The sequence below is a fragment of the Arachis hypogaea genome, chromosome 3 (assembly GCF_003086295.3).
Source record: "Arachis hypogaea cultivar Tifrunner chromosome 3, arahy.Tifrunner.gnm2.J5K5, whole genome shotgun sequence".
In the NCBI taxonomy this organism is placed as follows: Eukaryota; Viridiplantae; Streptophyta; class Magnoliopsida; order Fabales; family Fabaceae; genus Arachis; species Arachis hypogaea.
The window spans coordinates 52,096,451-52,117,482 of record NC_092038.1 but is presented as its reverse complement, the minus strand read 5'-3'; the positions used below and the strand labels follow the sequence as shown (position 1 = coordinate 52,117,482).

At 33.7% G+C, this 21,032-nt stretch overlaps 3 protein-coding genes across 20 annotated transcripts; 2 read left to right on the top strand and 1 right to left on the bottom strand.

The window, feature by feature from the left end:
* The first annotated feature begins 212 nt into the window (after positions 1-212).
* On the top strand, positions 213-5,372 carry LOC112790558 (C-type lectin receptor-like tyrosine-protein kinase At1g52310). Its single transcript, XM_025833010.3, has 5 exons — positions 213-1,994; positions 2,076-2,118; positions 2,580-2,999; positions 3,240-3,801; positions 4,570-5,372. The coding sequence occupies exons 1-5, from the start codon at positions 1,911-1,913 to the stop codon at positions 5,099-5,101; spliced, it is 1,641 nt and encodes a 546-aa protein (XP_025688795.1). The 5' UTR covers positions 213-1,910; the 3' UTR covers positions 5,102-5,372.
* Positions 5,373-7,550: 2,178 nt separating this feature from the next.
* LOC112790557 (uncharacterized) lies at positions 7,551-11,917 on the bottom strand. 3 transcript variants are annotated; one of them, XR_011879913.1, is made up of 8 exons: positions 11,426-11,908; positions 10,106-10,199; positions 9,792-9,910; positions 9,583-9,663; positions 9,007-9,096; positions 8,676-8,766; positions 8,044-8,096; positions 7,551-7,780 (listed from the first exon to the last, which is right to left on the bottom strand). XR_011879913.1 is itself a non-coding variant. In XM_025833008.3 (7 exons), the coding sequence occupies exons 1-6, from the start codon at positions 11,711-11,713 to the stop codon at positions 8,710-8,712; spliced, it is 729 nt and encodes a 242-aa protein (XP_025688793.1). In that variant the 5' UTR covers positions 11,714-11,917; the 3' UTR covers positions 7,551-7,780; positions 8,676-8,709. The 3 variants fall into 3 exon arrangements, 2 of the variants coding, with proteins under 2 accessions (XP_025688793.1, XP_025688794.1); XM_025833008.3 differs by lacking the exon at positions 8,044-8,096 and having other exon boundaries at positions 11,426-11,917; XM_025833009.3 differs by lacking the exon at positions 8,044-8,096 and having other exon boundaries at positions 8,692-8,766; positions 11,426-11,917.
* Positions 11,918-12,045: 128 nt separating this feature from the next.
* On the top strand, positions 12,046-19,587 carry LOC112790555 (DEAD-box ATP-dependent RNA helicase 17). 16 transcript variants are annotated; one of them, XR_003196677.3, is made up of 12 exons: positions 12,052-12,943; positions 13,839-14,034; positions 14,204-14,276; positions 14,384-14,493; positions 15,224-15,367; positions 15,628-15,736; positions 15,872-16,224; positions 16,328-16,401; positions 16,783-17,087; positions 17,670-17,916; positions 18,281-18,447; positions 18,972-19,587. XR_003196677.3 is itself a non-coding variant. In XM_025833005.3 (11 exons), exons 2-11 carry the CDS (start codon positions 13,863-13,865, stop codon positions 19,218-19,220), a joined length of 1,836 nt encoding a protein of 611 aa, XP_025688790.1. In that variant the 5' UTR covers positions 12,046-12,943; positions 13,839-13,862; the 3' UTR covers positions 19,221-19,587. The 16 variants fall into 16 exon arrangements, 7 of the variants coding, with proteins under 7 accessions (XP_025688790.1, XP_072089091.1, XP_072089089.1 ...); XR_003196676.3 differs by having other exon boundaries at positions 18,183-18,447; XR_003196675.3 differs by having other exon boundaries at positions 18,117-18,447.
* Positions 19,588-21,032: the final 1,445 nt, after the last annotated feature.

Genomic DNA, 21,032 nt, shown 5'->3' with positions numbered 1-21,032 from the left:
TCACACCATTCACTAATTTAGTCCTTTATATCTCAATTGCACATAATAGTTCCTGAAATTAAGCTCCGAATACTACAATGATCCCTAACTCTTTCAGGCATTGAGTCAGCGATAATGAACTGGTATTGTCTTGTCATGCTGGACAATAACAAAATTGTTATTTTTACCCAATTTAATATCTTTCTCTTTATAGCCCTAATTTATTTCCATTTGTGACTTCTTCTTCTTCTTTCCATCCTATCTCATCCCACATCCCTTCTCTCTTTCTTTTTTATTGAAAACTATCAGTATCAATATTCTACTGTATCACACACACTTTTTTTTTGTTTTTTCTTGATTCACATACTTAAAAGCGAAAAATCTTAAATGACTATCGTTCTCCATCCACCCTAATTTCCTGTAAGTACTAACCCGATACCTTGATTTCTATCTTTCTTTTTTTTCATCTCAAAATGCACTACTTTACACTACTATTACAACTCTACCCAATCTCATATTTACAACTAAAACACAAATCTAACATGATCATGTATTTTATAGAACCATAGATTAAATCCTAGAATAATCCAAGTTTAATAATAATAATAGTAATAATAATAATAATTTTATAAAAATATAAAGAATTATGATTATTATATACGAAATAGAATTGACTTTCCTTCTCTTTTTTAATATTCCTATTGAAAGCCTTGTTATTTACCCAGAACTAGGGAGTTCTATGGCATAGGAATCCAAAGAGCGTTCATTATCATCATCATTCATTGTGGTGCCAAACATACTTGAACGATCATAAACACTATCATCAACTCATAATGCTTTGATAATGAGATTGTGACATGACTAACATTATCATCATGATTATCATAGTTTTTCCAAACTCAAGTGTTGTCATTTCAGTTATGAGCTTTAAGAGAATGCTTCAATAAAAAATAGAAGAAGGAGATGAAATAGAGTTCACAATAGAAATGAATTAGGTTATAAAGGGGAGAGATCAAATTGGATAAAAATAACAATTTTGTCATGTTAGCAAGCTGTTTTAGCGTTTAGCATGGTAAGGTAGAGCCAGTTTATCATTCTGTTCATTGATTCTAACACTGAAAAGAAATTTAGAAACTAATATTATGTTCGAAAATTAATCTAAAGGATTAATATAGCACAATTGAAATTTAAAAGATTAATTAAATTGGAGAATAGCACGAATTTAAGTGATCACTTAAAAAAATTATTTTTCATTAAATTTTACTATTCGTCAAAGATATTTTTATACTCTTTTGCTATAAATATAAGATCTCAAATACAAAAAAATTAGAAAATTTTATAAAAAAATAAAATAATACAAATACTTTTTTAAAAGTATTAAGAACACTAAAAATTAATTATTAAATTAATTATTATTTATTTATATTAAAATATATATTTAATTTATTTTTAATATATATTTTATACAAATAACTAATTTAGTTAGTAATTTTTAATATACATGTAATGTAGTGATCTAGAATAATTAAGGCTTTCGAAAAATGAGGGCATTAAATTGCACCTGCAAAGTTTGTCTCATCGAACGTAGCGGGCCTTGCTTACTGTGCCAGTAGCAAATGGATCTGAAATGAATTTTCTTGTGAGAGCAATTACACACTGCACCTACCCAACTAACCAACCATAGAAAAGTAATGACGAGCAGAACGCAAAAGAAAAGAAATAGCAAGGAATTGAAAGAAGAGGAGATTTCTCAGTAATAGCACTCACTCAAGTCATACTTGGAAAATGAAGTCTTCAACTTCTCCTGCTCCATCTTCTTCTTCTTCTTCTTCTTCTTCTTCTTCTTCTTCTTCTTCTTCTTATTTGTTTAGGGTGCACCCTTTGCAGATAGTGTAGTTTGTTAATTGAAGATTGCAAAACCCTTTTTTGTGATGGAAGTGAAACCCATAGCTCTGAAATTGCTAGTCCTTACTGTAGCTTTTCTGGCTCTTCTTCTTGGACTTTCCTCTAGTGCAGTGAGTCACTGATTGTTTTTTAATAAATGAATTTGGGGAAAAGCTGAAAGTCTATTTAACAAAGATTTGTTTTGCTTGTAGGCACTTAATGAGACTTGCGGTTCGCTCAATCGAGATACTGAAGGTATGATCACTTTGTTACTTATTGTTACCACTATATGCTTCATAATTTATTTTATTTCAAGGCTCTAGGTCATATTTAAGAAAAATTGTTTCGGAAAAATATCAAGTAATTTACTTGTGTAATGATGTTCTTATATTGCAAGTTTGCAACATGTGAGTGATTTAATTGAATGCGAACTAAAAGAGATTTAAGCATAAATTGGCTAGGGTTAGACATGATTCATGACAGGATGCAATGGAATCTCATTTTTCAAACTTCTTGTGCATTTATCTTATAGCATGTTTTGAAAGGGAAGGGTATACGCAATGCTTCTCAGCTTGTAATTTAATATGTATTGTTTCTAAATTCGAATCCACTTCATCTAATGGTGTTTCAAGTTACATGGTGATTGCAGTTTAACTGTAATTTATCTACTATTCATGCTCTGCCATTCAAATGTTTTGTTTCCTTTTTTTTTTCAGCACCATGCCCAACTGGTTGGGTTATAGATCCTAATAAGACCAAGTGTTTTCTCCATGTTGGGAGGCCTCAATCTTGGAATGATTCAGAGACCTGTTGCAATAAGTATGGTGGCCATTTAGCATCACTGGTATCGGTTCAGGAGCTACAATTTGCTCAGAGTCTATGCGGTGAATTTATAAATAGTTGCTGGATTGGTGGAAGAAATCTCAATTCTACATCTGGTTACCAATGGATGTGGTCTGACAATTCTCAATGGAATCAGTCCCTTTTTCCCTTGACTGATGTTCCAACCAATTGTAAACCATCTTGTCGTGTGAATAGAACTATCGATTTGTGTGCATTAATGACTAACAACTCAAAATCTCTCTTGAGCGAGAGATGCGATAATCCTTATTCTTTTGTATGTGTACTTGATATAGGTATGCTCCTCTTATATGCCTTTCTGGCAATTCTCATCTTACATTCGCTATGTATTTTTTATTATAAATGTTTTTATTCTCTCACACAAATGGTTTTGTCTATCATTCTTTGTTCGTGAGAAATATGTTGCATTGTTGCTTATGCTCCTCTTTCGGTATTTCTACACCATGATGACTTTGCTATGTATTTTTTAATCATGATTGCTTCCTAAAATGTGTACTATTTTTGTCTAATCACAGGTAGGAAATGTAACCATATGCATTGCCACAGGGAATACCTTATCATCCTTTCAGTTGTGAGTGCATTGATACTCTCGATAACATTAGCCGTGGTGGTTTGGCTCCTTGTATATAAACAGGGCAAGAAAAGAAGGCGGTCTAGAAAGCTATCTGACCCAGCAGCTTCTCTTCCATCATGGAAAGTTTTTACCAAAGATGAATTAAGGTCTATTACAAAGAATTTCAGTGAAGGTAACCGTCTTGTTGGGGATGCCAAGACAGGTGGTACATACAGTGGGGTCCTACCAGATGGCTCAAAGGTTGCAGTTAAGAGATTAAAGAGGTCAAGCTTCCAACGTAAAAAGGAATTCTATTCAGAGATTGGCAGAGTTGCAAGGCTCCACCATTCAAATCTAGTAGCTGTGATGGGGTGCTGCTATGATCACGGTGATCGATATATTGTTTATGAGTTTGTAGCAAATGGGCCCTTAGATAAATGGCTACATCACATACCAAGAGGTGGCCGTAGCTTAGACTGGGCTATGAGGATGAAAATTGCCACGACGCTTGCTCAAGGGATTGCGTATGTTCAAAATATACTTTTTCTTTGATAACTTAGTTACTTTTCACATGTTAATCTTGAGCATTCCTTTCTTTACATCTAGATGCATGTTTTCACCTTAATTAATGAAAATCTTCTTGAAGATTGAAGTTTCCCTTTTTCAGTTGCTACTATAGGTCAGTTTCACTTGATTGTTGCACGTATTCTGTATAATCTGTACTCAATTACCACCTTGGGTCATTTGTAAAATTGCAGATTAAATATTGGAACATTTTAGTTTAGTGCAATGGCTTATCATTGTTGAATATTCATTTGCTTTAGTGGAGTTGAGTACAAAACATCATCACTACTGGCCTGGTGAAGAAGAAATAGTTAAGTCCTTCTAATTTTTGATGGGGTTCTAGGTAGCACCAACCTTCAAGGTCTTCTAGAGAAAGTCTAGGTGATCAATAATTTTTTAGCCAACATGTAGCCATTAACCTGATTTTCACTCCATACTTGGTTAGTTGGTTTCTTTGTCTTTTCTTATGCTGGCTACAAAAATATTGGCCATGTAATGTGACTCTTATGGATAATGTGTTCCTATGTTAGCCTAACTTTTCCATGAAGCTGAAAATTTTGACCAGATTGTTTTTAGCATCTATCCATGTTCAGTTTCCTCTTAATGGTTTTTCTAGTTTTAATTCCCTCAAATGATTTCCTTTGATTATTCTGATTTTATTACAGAGTTGGATTACCACTAAATTAAACAAAATTAAGAGGTATCTTTTCTCCTCATCATTTCAACAGGTTTTTGCATGACAAGGTTAAGCCACAAGTTGTGCATCGAGATATACGAGCTAGTAATGTACTGCTAGACGAGGAGTTCGGAGCACACCTAATGGGAGTTGGCCTATCAAAGTTTGTACCATATGAAGCAATGCATGAGCGGGAGCGGACCGTGATGGCAGGGGGAACACACGGATATCTTGCTCCAGAGTTTGTGTATCGAAACGAGCTAACAACAAAGAGTGATGTCTATAGTTTTGGTGTCCTACTACTCGAAATAGTCACTGGGCGCCGACCTGCACAACCAGTTGATTCCATGGGTTGGCAGAGTATATTTGAATGGGCGACGCCCCTCGTGCAAGCAAATCGCTACCCTGAACTCTTGGATCCTCATATATCATCATCATCTTCAAGTATCATTCCAGAGGCTAGCACCATTCAGAAGGTGGTGGACCTTGTCTATTCTTGCACACAGCATGTCCCATCTATGCGCCCGAGAATGTCTCACGTTGTTCTTCAGTTACAACAGTTCTCCCAACCACCTGCAAAGTAAAAAGCTAACCTAGTAATTTTCGAACGCAAACGGAGTATTTACATTTATGTATGTATTTTAAAGCTCCCTAAAGCTGGAATTAGCTTAGCTAAATTATTAACAGGGACCTAATGTCAGATTAGGTGAATTCTTCAGGACCCTGTATATGTACATGTAGTGTAGCTGTGTAGGTGTGTTACTAGCGATGTATTTATGCTACCTTTTTCTCATTCTTATCAAATTACAATCATGGCCCACTAATATGAAACTGGAAAACAATTTTATTTTGTTACATATCTTGTTTACATTAGAAGCAAGAAAGCACCACGTATATATACGCAGATTTTGTTTATTTTGTAACCAATGCATTTTTCTAACTCCAAGATAATTAAATTCTTACTCACAAGATATGATGTTTCCAATATAATTTTGATCGATTTAAAATGTAAAATGAATAAAATTTATTACAATTTAAATTAAATATTTTGATTTGAGTAATTATCCAAATTAGTCTCTAAAGATTTTAAAAATAGACATATTAGTATCTAAAAAAAATCAATACTCCTCCTCCATAATTTTTTTGTATTTTTTAGACAAAAATAATAATAAATTTATTCATTTTATATATATATATATATATATATATATATATAGTCACTCAATAATAATAATAATAATAAAATTATTCTACAAGAAATTCAGGTAAAATTTTTGATATTTTTGTATTTAATACAATCAAAAGATGTCCTATTTTAAAAAACATGTGTATCAAAAAAAGTTTTAATTTAGATTTTAAAGCATCATTATTCACCTTACTTATTTCTAACGAAAAGAGTTTATCAATATCGTATTGTCATCGTTTACATGCACAAAGCTAAGCTAACAATAATAAAGGTTGACATATAATAAAAGTAAAATGGACAAAAATTGTTATATCTAACAGAAAAATATTAGAGATAAATCTGTATAATAATTTTTTAATGACTAAAATATCCAATTTTAAAATTATAGGAGATTGATTTAGGTAATTGTTCTTTTGGTTTTATTTTTCAATCCAATCTAATTCAAGTAGCTTCAAATGATTGTTATTCATCTATGGATTTTGACACCATCAACAAAGAAAGTGATAGAAGCAAAGTAGTAAACTCATAGTTTTTACCTCGACTCGAAAAGTAAGTATAAAATAGTAAGTCGTTGAATCGTAAGACGAAACGTAAACGTGACTCGTAAAATATAAAATTATAAATTATAAAAAATCAGATAACAAATTCACAAGTCACAAAGTTCAATCACAAATTAAAACACAAATTTACAACTCACAAATTTACAACTCAAATTTATATACGACATAAAATAAAGTTAAGTAATAAATAAAGCAACTAAACTACTTCAATGAACAACTAATTACGACATAAAAGATCTGCTACCTTTGCTTGTGCATTACACCATAATATAAAATTTTCAATCGTCCTTCATAGAGTGTATTCGTTCACTTTGTAGCAGAAGTATTTGGTTTTTGAGGAACTATGTCCAATGCCATAATAACAAATTAACAATTCAAGTTTTCGGTTAAACAAAATTCAGCAAAAAAAAAAAAACCTGCAAAGAAGTGAAGAACAGTTTTGTTGTGACTTGTGAACACAAACCACTAAAATGAACAATCACTAAACAGGAGAGGCAAAAAAGATTTAAGGAAAATCACTAAACAAGGAAGGCAAAGAGTGCAGAAAGCAACAACAATCAACCATGAACACCGGCAGCCAAGGATACAGAGCAACAGCAACACTAAGTTAGCAACCTTTCAATGCAGTCAGAGAGAGCCAGAAAGGCAGAGATACACTCACAGATCACGGTAACAACAAGCCTCACGGGTCATGGTAACACAATTTTTCTTCTCCGATTTGGTGATTTCAGAAGGGAGTTCAAAGTTTAGAGGGAGGGAAAGTAATAGATTGAATAAAGTGAAAACTGAAAAGGCAGTTATAAATTGAGGTTAAATTGTTAGGGTAAACGATTCAAAAAGAATTTGCAGGGGCATTTACCTTCACTTCAGATTGGGTTCTAGGGTTTGATTTAGTTGCAATTTGGGCCAAGAAAACCGCTTCTGGAGCTTTCTTGAAACTGGAACACAACCTCGACAAAAACTCGCGATTTCAGTGTTTGAGCGTGTTTCTTCGGCGACTCAGCACGGAGTTGCTTCTTGGAAGACGAGTAGCATAAACGAGACGGGAGGGAGAAGCGAAATCGCAGAATCGTGTGCGATTCTACAAGTAGAGTCGCGATTTTAACTACCTTGGATAGAAGCACTACCATGACTAATTTAAAATCTTTAAAAGACAAATTTAATTAAGAAAACCTTTTGGAGACTAATTTGAAGAACAAGTGATATTTCAGAGACTAATTTGACCATTTACTCTATAAAATAAAATAAAATAAAAATGGAATCATTGATACATCATACACACTAGTATAACAATAAAGGTATTTCTTCTTTTCTTTTAACATTAATACACAGCGCAATTAAGCGCAATTTTACACAAGAAAGTACAAATTTAAACAATGATGACTAGCTATAATGCTTAGCGTGTCATCAATAGTTGCATGGGATGTTATTATGTTAATAACGTAGCAATTAGGCTTGGAACTTGGAAGAGTCAGGAGACTGATTGAGGATTTGAAATTACCCGATTATTCCATTACCTGCATCAGATAATCAAGACCCGATTCACCATCCCTATATCTTCTCTTGCAGCAATTTTCAAAAAGATCTACCAAAATTTTCTAGTGACAGAAAGGAAAACAGGAAAAGAATGTTGGACAAAAAATGGTAAAAGACCTGCCTTATGCTGCCGGTTTAGAAAGAAATGACTGCCTGGTATTGCTTGAAATTTAGAAATCTTAGTGTTCTCTTCACTCTTTAGTATTTTTTTTTTGTACATTAAAGTAAACAATCTTATACTCACATGCAGTGAAGGGAATCATATTCCGAGAAAGACGAAGAACGCCAAGTGGATCCCTATGTTTTACAGTATTAACAAACCATTTTATTTCCCCATAAATGTAAACAATAAAGGTTTCGCTAACAAGTGTTCACTCCTTAAGAATACAAAAGTATAAGAATTTTACTCTTCTTATGGATTTAATTTCATTGAAAACTTAGAACTCTAGCTTTTCAATCCTAAACACGTTTTGCACCCTTAGGTCACTAGTTAGCAAAATCCAAAACATAATAATAGATAAGCTAATGCAAAATTTTATTGGATAGCTCAATAAAATACTAAAGAGAAGTGCAGCAATTCTTTAGAAAGCCACTAACAACACTGCAAAAATTGACATGGGCAAATATTTTTCCTAATATTTGTCTGTTACTATTCTTATCATTTTCTGTAAGCAAATCAATAACAATGTTAGAAATAAAGAAGATATCATATAATCTCTTCAATTTATTGATCTAATAGACAAGAAAATCTTCCCAGTTTAATAAGGAAACGGATTATATGCAATCATCACAGATATGCTTTGATATTCTATGATATATTTAAGATATAATATGATACCTTCTTTAATTATAACACCTAAAAGTGTTTATCATTACCTGGAAAATAGGTTACCTGAACTTTTCACAAACTTCAATCTGTAGATTCAGCTGTATGAGATTGTTGCTCCTCAAATAAACACTGAATTTTCTGCAGTGACCATAAATCACCAGTGCTTAGCCAAAAGAATATAAACAAAACATACAACTAAATATCTTTTCTTCTTTCTTTCTTCTTGTTTTTCCCCGTCTTTTATTCCCTATTTTCTTTTTAAGTTTTTTATTTCATTTTCTGTCTCAATCCATACTTAACCTTCGTGTTTCTCCTCACCCTGAAGTTCAAGCAATTGACTACTGCACATATAATAATATATTGTCTTTACTTTTCTACCTTGACAGAGTTTCCAACTTCCTCTAGTTTCTGCAACAGCAGCAGCTCTCCAGAAGTGGAATCTTGTCTCAATGACTTTGAAGGAGACATCTACAGATGAAAGAAACGAATGACAGAGTGAAGGAAAAAAAGAGGATGGATATAATAAGCAAACAACAAGAACAATGGGAGCTATAATCAACACCCTTTAGCAGGTGTGGTTTGTGGAATGTTTTCACATTCCTGGAAATCTTACCTAAAAAATCTTCCCAAGAAAATGAAAACATTCTGCGAACCACACCCTTTAGTTTTATTGGGTTAAACTTTATCAATGGTTACCGACAAGAAAAAAAGGACCAAAAATTGTGGGGAATTCAAGTTATTTATTACCACAAGCCAGCACACAGTATGGAACAATTGCATGCGTTGAAAAAAAAAGAAACCTTTCTTCAACATAGCTATCACCATACATTGAGCTGACATACACCCATGGATCAATGGAGTCCACACCTCATCCACGTTGGATGGATGGTAATGTCAGCATAGAATACGATAATGACTATGTTCAATAATGTTACTCTAGAATAAATAACCTACCATCATATGTGGAACATCTAATGTAGAAACCTGTGTAGAGAACATCTCATTTCTCATGTTTGATAGGCGCATCATTATGGCCTGTAAAGAAATCAAAGGATGCAAAAAGCATTTTCACTTAACCCATGTTATCAACTTATAGTGACACAAAAAACAAGCAAAAGAAAAATTATTTTATCACCGGTGCATGGTTGGGCACTACCAAATACCTTCCTGAAAGCATGTGGATTTGCAACACCCTGGATTTTAACATCATCACTAGGTGGTCTTCGTACACCAATATTTTCAATTCTAAGAGAATAAACACCAAAATGTGACTGCAAATATCCTGCGAATAGATGAAATCAGGCAATAGAAATAACAGAAACAAAAACCATATCACCCCCCGAAAACGATTGCTGAAGGTCAGAAGGCCTAAAACAAGAAACAGGGCCTACCAAAATAGACAGTTTGAAGCTAGAACCACAAATAATGTGGTCAAAAGCTTGGTTGAACACAGAAGAGAACTCCAAATTCTACACACCTTGTTCAACGACAACATCAGCTACATTCTGCAATAAAACATGCTTCTCTTTCTGCAGGACCCCAAAACATGGAAATGGTACTGGCCTCGTAACCTGGACTAAACAAACAAATATATGTATAAAACACATCAAGGGATCAATAAATGCAAACGTAATAAATTGACATGTGATCAAAATCAAGTTTATTCTTTTTTCAGCCTTCCACCATACCTCAAGGTCACGGATTCAAGCTGTGGAAACAGCCACTGATGTAATTATTAGGTTAGGTTGTACACATTACACCCTTTGGGTGCTGCCCTTCCACAAACCCTGCATTAATGCGGGATGCTTGCACTGGGTTTCCCTTTTTTTATTGATGAGTCCAAAAAGACAAACTGCTTGTTTGATTCATGTAATTGATCTCATCTAATATGAAATTACGAGGTTGTTTCGTTACCAGTGAGACTAATTATACTGCCAAAATCCCAACTATTTACTACGTACTAACCACTACTAACTAGTAGACCACCACTCAGAAAGTACCTACTCCATGCAGAAAGCAAAACCCTTTTCCCTTACCAAAATCTGTGGAGAGTAAAAAGGTGATTATAATTATAACTAAATCTGTCAATTCTGTTGAGACAGTCAAATCTGTTAGTCACAGGCTTTTCAATTCTGTTACTTATATTCTGTTATCTGTAATAGATGTGTAACTATCAGCTCCAATACAAGGATATTTGTCCTATGTACTTTCCAACTCAATCAAGATAACAGTATTCAGATTATTCTTCATCAATTCTTCACCTCTCTGTTATCTCTGTTATGAAATCCTTCCTTTCAGCTTTTAAAAACTAATAATAATGAAAAGAGAACAAGTAATTTACACTCACTTCCCTTGAAAATTGAGATTAGGAATAATGCACCCCATCATTTGTAGAAATATACATTGTCCTCCTTTTATAAGAAGTGACACTGGTCTTCCCTATAAACACTCCAAATTTTAACTTTTAAATCCCTAACAACCTAATTCGCCTCATGAGAATACGATATATAATGCACTCCGAATTAAATTTCCTAAAGATAAAGACTACATTATTACCAAAAATAAATAAATAAAATGAAAATTTGAACTAAAAGTTTTAGAAAGATGTAATTGTAAACTAACTCAATATTCGTCAAAGACAAGATTAGTTGAACAAAACAATCCGATGGATAATTCATTGGATAGTTTTGTCGAATATTTTGGATAATTTTGTGAACTAATCTAGGTATAAAATTAGTTGATTCAAAGTGCAGAAAAATTGGAAGAAAGAAGAAGAAGAAAAGGATTTGAATTAGACCTTGTAAACAATGGAATTAGGAGTGAGGTAGAGCCTTCTGGAGCGTATGTCGGTTCTGAGCACAAACCTCCTAACAGGAAGATAGAGCAACATGAGGAAGCCAATTCCCCATGCCAATATGAGAAGAAGCGAGTAAAGCACCCATTGCACTGTGTTGTATTTCACAAACCTCTCTTCGCTTTCTACAAACGACGCCGCATACAGCACCGCTTCACTCTCACCGCCCTCCAAGTCCAATAACCTCGCCTCTAACCCATCCACTTCGATTACTTCGTTTATCGTCCTCATCTCAACAAAAACGATTCTTGATTACCAAGGAGTGAAGGAACAAAGAAGTGTGAGCTCAAAATTTTAATTGTTTCACAGCTACCCGTCTGCCCCTAGCATTGTACATCAACTAACAAAAAAATTTTAAAAAAATGTATTCTTTAATCGAGTTTTTTTTTTTTTATTTCGCAACCAAAGAAAATACAATTTATATTTTAGGATCCCGCTAAGAAATAATATATATATATATATATATATATATAATGTCTACAATAGACTTTTTATTAAGTCCATTTAAAATTAAAGTAAAAAATTAATTTTAATTTTATTATAGCTATTTATTTTAACACATCACCATATTTTTGTTATTTCTACTTTTTTTTCCAAATCTCCAATCCTTTTTGTTTCTTCCCCTCCCCCCATCCACTCAAACCCTCCCAATTCGTTGCAGAGACCCATGACGGCGCTAGAACCCTGAGCCCCGAGAGAGCACAGTACGCAGGAAGTACCTATTCACTGCATGCGCGACACGCGTTGCTGCCGTGCAGACACGTGACTCGTTGCGACTCCCCCCTCTTTCTCCAAATAGGTCGCGCGCTCTCACTCTCAGCATTTCATTCACTTTCGTCACTCTCGCTCTCACTTCCCTCTCACTCATTCACTCTCAAACTTTCCCTTTCCCTTTCGAAAACAATCACCAGCCACACTTTTTCACCTCCAAGACCCACCAAGCAGCAGCAGCGGGCAATAATCAACTGCGATGCCAAAATTTAAAAAATTAAACAAGTAAGTTATTTAGATAATGTTAGTAATAATTAATTATTATATATTTATTTTAATATTTTTAATCTGAACTAAAAAGAACATATTTGTGATTTCCGTATAGTAATATTGTTATTCTAATTGTTATTCTAATAAAAGTAACCGGAACATGTGAAAATTTCTCTACCCTTTTGTGTTTAGAATTTTGCTTTTATGTTCTGAAATGTCAAAAACATCACTGTCTAGACTATAATATTCCAAAGTTGCCCTTTTCTTTATATAACCCTATTTCTTTATCGTGCCTTTCCCCTAACGTGAACTGCAACTGAGGAGAGAGACCAACTGAGGTGTTTCGAGCTGTGAAGCAGTGAAGCCAACCAAACTGTCGCCGCGTCAGTGCTCCCTCCCCGCCGTCGCCGCCGCTAGTGAATGCACCACTGCTTCGGTGCATCAACCGCCCCTTTTTTCGTGCGTGACTTCTCCCAAGAGGCAAGTTTTGTGATCTTTTATATTTGTGCTCTTTATGGTGCTATTTGCGTGTGATTTCTGATTTCATGGTTCTCTTGAATTGGCTATTACATTACATTCTTACTTATGGTACCATATCAGTTAATGTTATTAGCTTATTCTTCTTGAATCAATATCTACAATAGTAATTGATCTTTGTGTTGAATTCTCTTTCGCCAATATGTTTCATGCAGCACCTTTTGTGACTGAGCATCGAAGTCCTTTTCATGTTTGTTTTTCAACCCAAAAAAAAAAAAAAATAGAAAACCAGAGAGTTTGTTATTGATATTTGTATGGCTGATATACATAGCATATTTTTATTAAAATGAAAGCTTTTTTTTTAACAATTAAAAAAATGGAACTATCAATATGATAATCAATGAGGCATAATCAGAAAATTATACTAATACTTGTGTTTGTTGCAGCTTCGATTGTAAACTATAATTGAGAATAAATTCACGAGTTGTATTAGGTCTCGACCAAGCTTTATGCTGTTTTGTCATCTGAGTTGGTATGGCATTGGATAAGGGTTTAGGGTTTTAGAGTTTGTAGAATTGCTTATTGAGTTATTCTAGTTTTGATGATGGTGTGACTCTTGAATCAAATATTGTTTGTTCTTTTACTATTCTCTAGTCAATAATGCACAACTCCTGCAGCACAATTAAAGAATCTAAGAGGGGAGTGTATTACTCTGGCACAATGTTCATTAGCTGTAACTGTAGGAATCCTGATTATTATTATTATTATTATTATTATTATTATTATTATTATTATTATTATTATTATTATTATTACTACTACTACTACTACTACTACTACTATTGCAATATCTTCCATCTCTAATTTTAGTTAAACCCTTGGTGTAATGGTGCTATAGAGTTGAGAATTTGAAAGAAAAAAAATGGGGATGAAGAAGAGCGAAAAAGGCAGCAAGAAAGTGATGGAAAATAAGAATGAGAAGAAAGATGTTGGCAGTGCTGCCAGCAATGCAACCATAGGAAATGACAGCGTTTTTGCTTCTTGCTCCTTCTCTAGCCTTGGCCTTTACCCTTCCTTATGCGATGAACTGCGTGGTATTTCCTCTCTTGCTCTCCTGCTTTCTCTGATTTTTATTTCTTTCATAAATTTTCATTCCTAGTGTCACAGAAGCATGCCTGGTTAGATTGAGCTTAAGAGTAACCTACAATTTCCCCATTTTTTTGTTCCAAATGGGAAAAGAGTTTATATGTTTTTTGTTGTTAGAAAAATTAGGATTCGAGGTTCCAACTCTGGTGCAAGCTCAAGCCATTCCTGTTATTCTCGCTGGCCGTCATGCGTATCCTTTTTTCCTTCTCTCTGGATTTAGAAATCTTCCTTCATCTTCTTTGCTTTAGCACATGCTATATCTTCTTATTTCTGGGTTCCTTAATGATAAAATTTTAGACTTATTAATGCTGCCACAGGCACAGGGAAGACAGTTGCCTACTTAGCTCCACTTATTCATCACTTGCAGAATTATGATACTCGCATACAACGCTCTGATGGAACATTTGGTAAGTCTTTTTTTTTATACCTATTTGTTCAATTTCTCTCCATTTATTTGTCACAGACAGATAACAATTATGCATGCTTGTTACTGTGTATCATGTCACATTGCCCTGGATTTGAGTATACTGCTATAGCTTGAAAGTTGAAATAATGCTTTCAAATGGGAAAAGGTGAACATAGAAAGTTTCTCTTTTGGTTGGAGCACTATTGTCGCACCTTAAATTCAGACAAGCAAGTTTTATGGGATAAGATTAGACCTTCTAGCATCTATTTTGTATAAAGCTCATAATATAAGTCTTTCCCTCCCAGACATGTTGAGAGATTTTAAAGCTACACTACATCGATAGCTCTCCTTTGGATTGTTTTTGCTCTTATATGGAGGATCTCTTACCCTCCATCTTGTAAATATTCTTCTCTCTGTCTCAATGATATTCTTCGTGATATATATCTTGCTCGTAAGTTTTTGATACTTCACTGAATATAGAGTTTTTGGCCCCCCCCCCCCCCTCTTTCCTCCCCAATAATATGTTGTTTGTTACTTCTATTGAGGAGCACATATGTGAACTTTAATGATAATGCATCATCTGAAAGATTTGTGTTAATTTTTTTTATGGGAATGTTGTACACTTGTACTGACTGTTTGTTTTCCCCTTTTTGTAACACAAAATAGTATTGCATTTCTTTCTTTAATTTAGTCTGAATCAGTTACAGATTTAATTGATTTGTTGGAAATAGCGTTGGTTCTTGTACCGACGCGTGAGCTATGTCTGCAGGTTTATGAAATTCTTCAAAAGCTATTGCATCGATTCCATTGGATTGTTCCTGGGTATGTTATGGGTGGTGAAAATAGATCAAAGGAGAAAGCTAGGCTACGCAAAGGTAGAAATCAAGTATATTTATCAATAACATTTTTAATAGGGAAAAAAAGAACAGCATTCCTATTATCTTTTCATATTTAAGGTTTTGTCCCTTTTTAATCTTTTTCTTTTGTTCATGCGATGGAATAATCAAACTGATAGCAACAACATAATGAAATAAAGCTGTTTCATGATAACATTATTTAAAATATGCTTTAGCTTGTCAGAGGAACAAGGTTGGACATTCACTGTACTTGGTCAAATCTGTGGTTATTATTTTAGGCATATCAATTCTTATAGCAACACCTGGGCGCCTTTTAGATCATTTGAAGAATACATCATCATTCTTGTACACAAAATTGCGCTGGATAATTTTTGATGAAGCTGATAGGTATGGCTTGCATCTATTGATGCTATAGAAATTATCATGTGTTGGCATAGTAAATGTGATAATGATTCTGCATATAGTTTTTTTTTGCCAAGTATTTTTTTTAAAAGGGTTAGCTGGATGTATGGTTTTCTACAGGATTTTGGAATTAGGATTTGGACAAGATATACAGGAAATACTAGATCTTTTGGGTTCAAGGAAAGCAGCAAATGATTACAAGGAGAGTACAGTTCCAAGAAACTCTGAATTTCAAAGGCAGAATTTGCTTTTTTCTGCCACCTTAAATGAGAAAGTGAACCATCTTGCTAAAATAAGTTTACACAATCCAGTGATGATTGGTCTTGAGGGTAAAACAAGAAAACCAGTATCAACAATTGAAAGCATTGATTCTTCAGAGTCTGATGAAGATGATGAAGTCAAGTATTCCAGTAAAATGCCAACAGCTGTAGATTATAAAATCCCCAGACAGTTAATTCAGAGATATGTGAAAGGTATGTGATAATTAGTTTCTTTTTTATCTTTCCTTCACTGCATTTCGCGGTTAATATTCTTAAGATGCTGAGTACCTAATTGGAATACAATTTTGCTAAGCAGTGCCTTGTGGTTCTCGGCTTGCTGTTCTTCTTTCAATTCTAAAGCATCTTTTTGAAAGAGACACTTCACAAAAGGTTAGGCGTCACTTGCTCTAAAGATACTTTCCTTATCTATATTATATGTAGGTTGTTGGAGTTAGAAGATTTTTAACTCTCCGCATTCTCTCTTGCTTTTAGTAGCTGTATTTCTTATCATTGGCAAATATTGACATGACCGTGAACAATTTAATATTTCTGGTGTACTTATGAAGAATTATATGGATGGGGACAACAAAAGCTTGTCGATATCCCTTGAAAACAGTTGACAAATGGAAGGCATTATTTTTTATTTATGTGACTGGAACTTATATTTGGCATGCATCGATCCTTAACTTTATTTTCCCCTTTTCAATTGAACATGCTGTTATTCAAATATTATGCTTTAAGATTCACATAATTGACCTAGTGATTTTACAGGTTGTGGTATTCTTTTCGACATGTGATGCGGTAGACTTTCACCATTCGCTACTAAGTGAGTTCCACTTCTCGACTGATCCTCAAACAAAAGAAAGGGTCATACAGATGTTTCTTGGATGCCAAACTTTTCGATTGCATGGTAATATGGAACATGAAGACCGGAGATCTACTTTTCAGGCTTTTAAAACTGAGAAATCTGCTTTGCTTTTGTCCACTGATGTTTCTGCTAGAGGCCTGGATTTTCCAAAGGTTCGATGCATCATACAGTATGATTCTCCTGGGGAAGCTACTGAATATGTACACAGGTATGTATACCTATTTTTTGTTTTGGCTTCTTTTCCCATGTTTTTAGGGGTGGTTATGTGGAAGGCATTTTTTTTTCTGATTTTAATTCTAGTTTTTTATGCTAATTGCAGTCCAAACAAACCTCCCCGGACCATTTTATATCGATTGTATAACTTTATTTTATTTGATCTTTTATTTAAAAAACAAGTGATCTCCGAGCTTCAATTAGTTAGATCAATGCTGTTAATGGAGAACTTTGTCACTCGTAAATATTCAGGGGCTAACAGCTATGCCACTTTAGCATCTTAAGAATGTCTTATCCATTCCATGAGGGATTTTAAAATCAATTAATATTATGAATAACTAAATGATTGTCATATCATTGTATCCAAATTTGCTGCAATAAATAGCCTAGAAGGACCCACTTTGAAAATGAAAAACATACATGATGTAATATCTATCAGGAAGTGGAATTTGTTTCATGGATATCTCTTCTTCTAGATACAAAAGGATCCTCCCATGCTGTCTTTTATGTAATGTTAAAGTCTTAAAGCGTGATGTTAAGACTATGATTTCTGATCCTTGATGAATTCATGATGCAGAGTTGGTAGAACTGCTCGTCTGGGTGAAAGGGGAGAGTCCTTATTATTTCTGCAACCAGTTGAAATAGATTATTTACAGGACTTGGAGAAACATGGTGTTTCACTAGCAGAGTATCCTCTTCTCAAAGTGTTGGATAATTTTACATTACACGGACAGAACAAACACGTAAAGAAGTCTGTTTTCATCGACTTGCATCCTTGGGTCCTTTGTCTCCAGAAGGCACTTGAATCATTCATCATTTCCAAGGTGATACACTGCTGATCTTTCTGAATTCTGGTTTAATATAGATACTCCATTTCCATCTAACTAAATGATACATGAGAAACCTGTATTTTAACATGTTAATCCTATTTTGATTTGGAAAAATGTGCCCAAATTTAACTCTAGAGCCATTATCGTTGTTTGGCTTAGAGCTTTTACAACAATGAAACATTTGGAGTTGCCAGGGTTGGTTTTATGCATATGCTAAGCAAGAGGACTTATGAACCGCTGACAATCTAAATTAATGCCAGATAAGTTTGAGTGAAAGGAAATGGAGGGTCTGACAGGGAAATGGATCATGGTTGTCAAAATCACATGTCAACTCATAATGTTCTATGATTTCTGCTAGGCTCTTCAATCCTAATCACAGCCACCAATTTGGTTTGGTGGAATTGATAAGGGAACTTTTTGAAGTGGTGGGATTGGATGATCCCTGCTGCTGTTGAGTCATTGTTTATGGTGGCAGATTATGGAGAAAGATCCAACCTACTCCAAAGCGATTAGACTTAGATAATGGTAACTATAAACCACTCTTCATCTATTTCCCCATATTTATGTCTCCTCCCAAATCTCTGCAATGGCCTTGTTTCCCTTTGATCATCATTTGTGCTGAATCCCACCAAAAAGGGCCTTTGTGCTGCATCTTAGTTGTTCATGTGAGTTGAGCTGCTCTAGGTAGGATGTTTGATCATTCACTATGCCTAGTTTACCTGGGTGGTTAACATCTAATGTATTAACAGAGGTTAAATTAGACTTGCAGGTTGATCTTATGACTTGTAACAGTAAACATCAATAGAGAAGTTGTACTCTTGATATGTCAACTTGTCAAGTATACAAATACTATTTCTCTCGAAATTGAGCCATTACATTAGTTTGAAATCATGTTACATCTAATAACGAAGAGGGATGATGATTTCCGAAGCGCAATCATCCTTATTCCTCATGATTTCACTGATAATTTTTGTCTACAAATACGATTCTATATAGGGATCTTAGTTTCTGTGTATCATAAGCTAACTGTTGCGTTGTCATTTTTTCAGCCCAAGATGGATGAACTTGCTAGGAAGGGATTTTGCTCTTGGGTCCGTGCTTACACAGCACATCGTGGTGAGCTGAAAAGAATATTTATGATCAAGAAACTTCACTTGGGGCATGTGGCCAAAAGCTTTGCGTTGAAACAACAACCGTCCTTAGTTGGACAATCCTTCCAAAAGCAAAATAAGAAGAGAAAGAGATTTGAGAAGAAAATTGGGCTATCGAAAAAGAGAAAAGTTGCTAGAGTGACTTAATGCAAACCATGACAATGGCTGATGATGCAGTTTTGATGAAGCAAATGATAATGAAAATGACAACTATGGATGGATACCGACATACTGTGTCACGCGAATCTGGATCATTATCCCCTAAAGCCATAGGATTCGATACAAAGCTGACACCAAGTGATCCGAGATAAAGTATCGTAAGGAGTCCTTCCTCCATTGGGGCACTGTTCTGTTGTCGACATGAGCTGAACAAAGCTTTATATGCTTGATGTTTGGTACTTCCGTTGTGTATCATTTAACTTGTACTATATAATATACGGTAATTATGTAATTCAACTCATAGTATTGCAGGAAAGTTTGAAAGGTGATGAAATGTTTTCTTTTATTGGATCAATTTGGGATAAATTCCAAGAACTCAACAAGAATGAGATTGATCATGGGACTACAAACTGCTTTCTGGAAATGTAAGCTATATAGGATTAAGTATTATTTTGGCCTCTAATAAAGGTTGAAATCTAATGTTTCAAACGTTCTATTTCAATTTCAAAATGTTTCAAACGGATTTATTGTTATCTTACCGTTAAATTTGATTCGAATAATTAACAAAAAAGTTTATATTAGTAATTATTGGTGGGTTAATTTTACTTCTTTACTAAAATCAAACATTAAATGTTAATTTTTATGTTAAATTTAACTGTAAAAAATATTGAATTTATTTAAAAAAATTTTGAATTAAAATAAAATTTAAAATATTGTGGATCAAATAAAAATCTGGCTCAAATATTAGAAACTAAAATAATACTTTATTTATATATATATTTTCTCATACTAATACCTTGTGTCAGATTATTTGGGATTTGGACATTTGTCATTTGGTGTAATTTTTTGGCCAAAAAATTCTGATATGAAAATACTTTTGGAGTTATGCCCGAGATAGGACCGAAGGGTGTTATGTCTGGGTGTGGTGGTCTTGGTCTTCTCATTCATCGCCAAAAGATTTAATATAAATTTTTGTTTGAATTCAACTTATCTTGCATAGAATGAGTTTTTTTAAATTGTAAAATCTTTTTTTTTTGCTAATAACAAGATGATTTTTAGGTGTTTTTTTAATTGTAAATATTTTTTTTGCTAATAGCAAGATGCTTTTTAGGTGTTTTTTTAATTAAAAACGCAACGTTTTAGTTGCAAAAAGTTAGAAGAAAGTATTTTTTTGCAAAAGAGATTATGGACAATGTTAGAAGCAGTTGATATGATGCCAATGATTCGCAAAGAGAGAGAAGCACTCTTTATAGATAAATTTAACAATTTTAGTGTCTAGTTGTATGTGAAATAGTAATAATATAATATTGGAAACATTTTAAGTGTACCGAGGAGAACCGATGCACCAATTGTTTTAATTGTTGATTTTAATTAATATATATTATATATATTTTTTATAATTCAGATTAACGGTTAAAATAACTGGTGCACCGATACTCCCGATGCACTTGAAATATTTTTTATAATATTATTTGTAACTAAAGTTGACAATTTTATAGTGAAGAATAAATAAAAACATTTTTTTTCTTTCTATATAAAATAGATAACCCAACAGATGAGAGACATTCATACTTTCTTTTTTCTCATCATTGTGTTTTTTACTAATTCTTTCTTTTAACTTCAATGTCTCGGATTTTTAGTTTTGATAGGTGTAAAAATTCTCGTCGGAGTAATAGAAGGCAATGTGAGTTTATTATTAGTATATTTTGATGGTGACGTTATATTATATATAGCTGAAGGTGTAAAATTTATTTGTAGAAATATGATAAATCTATATTATATGATATTTTTAATTAAAAA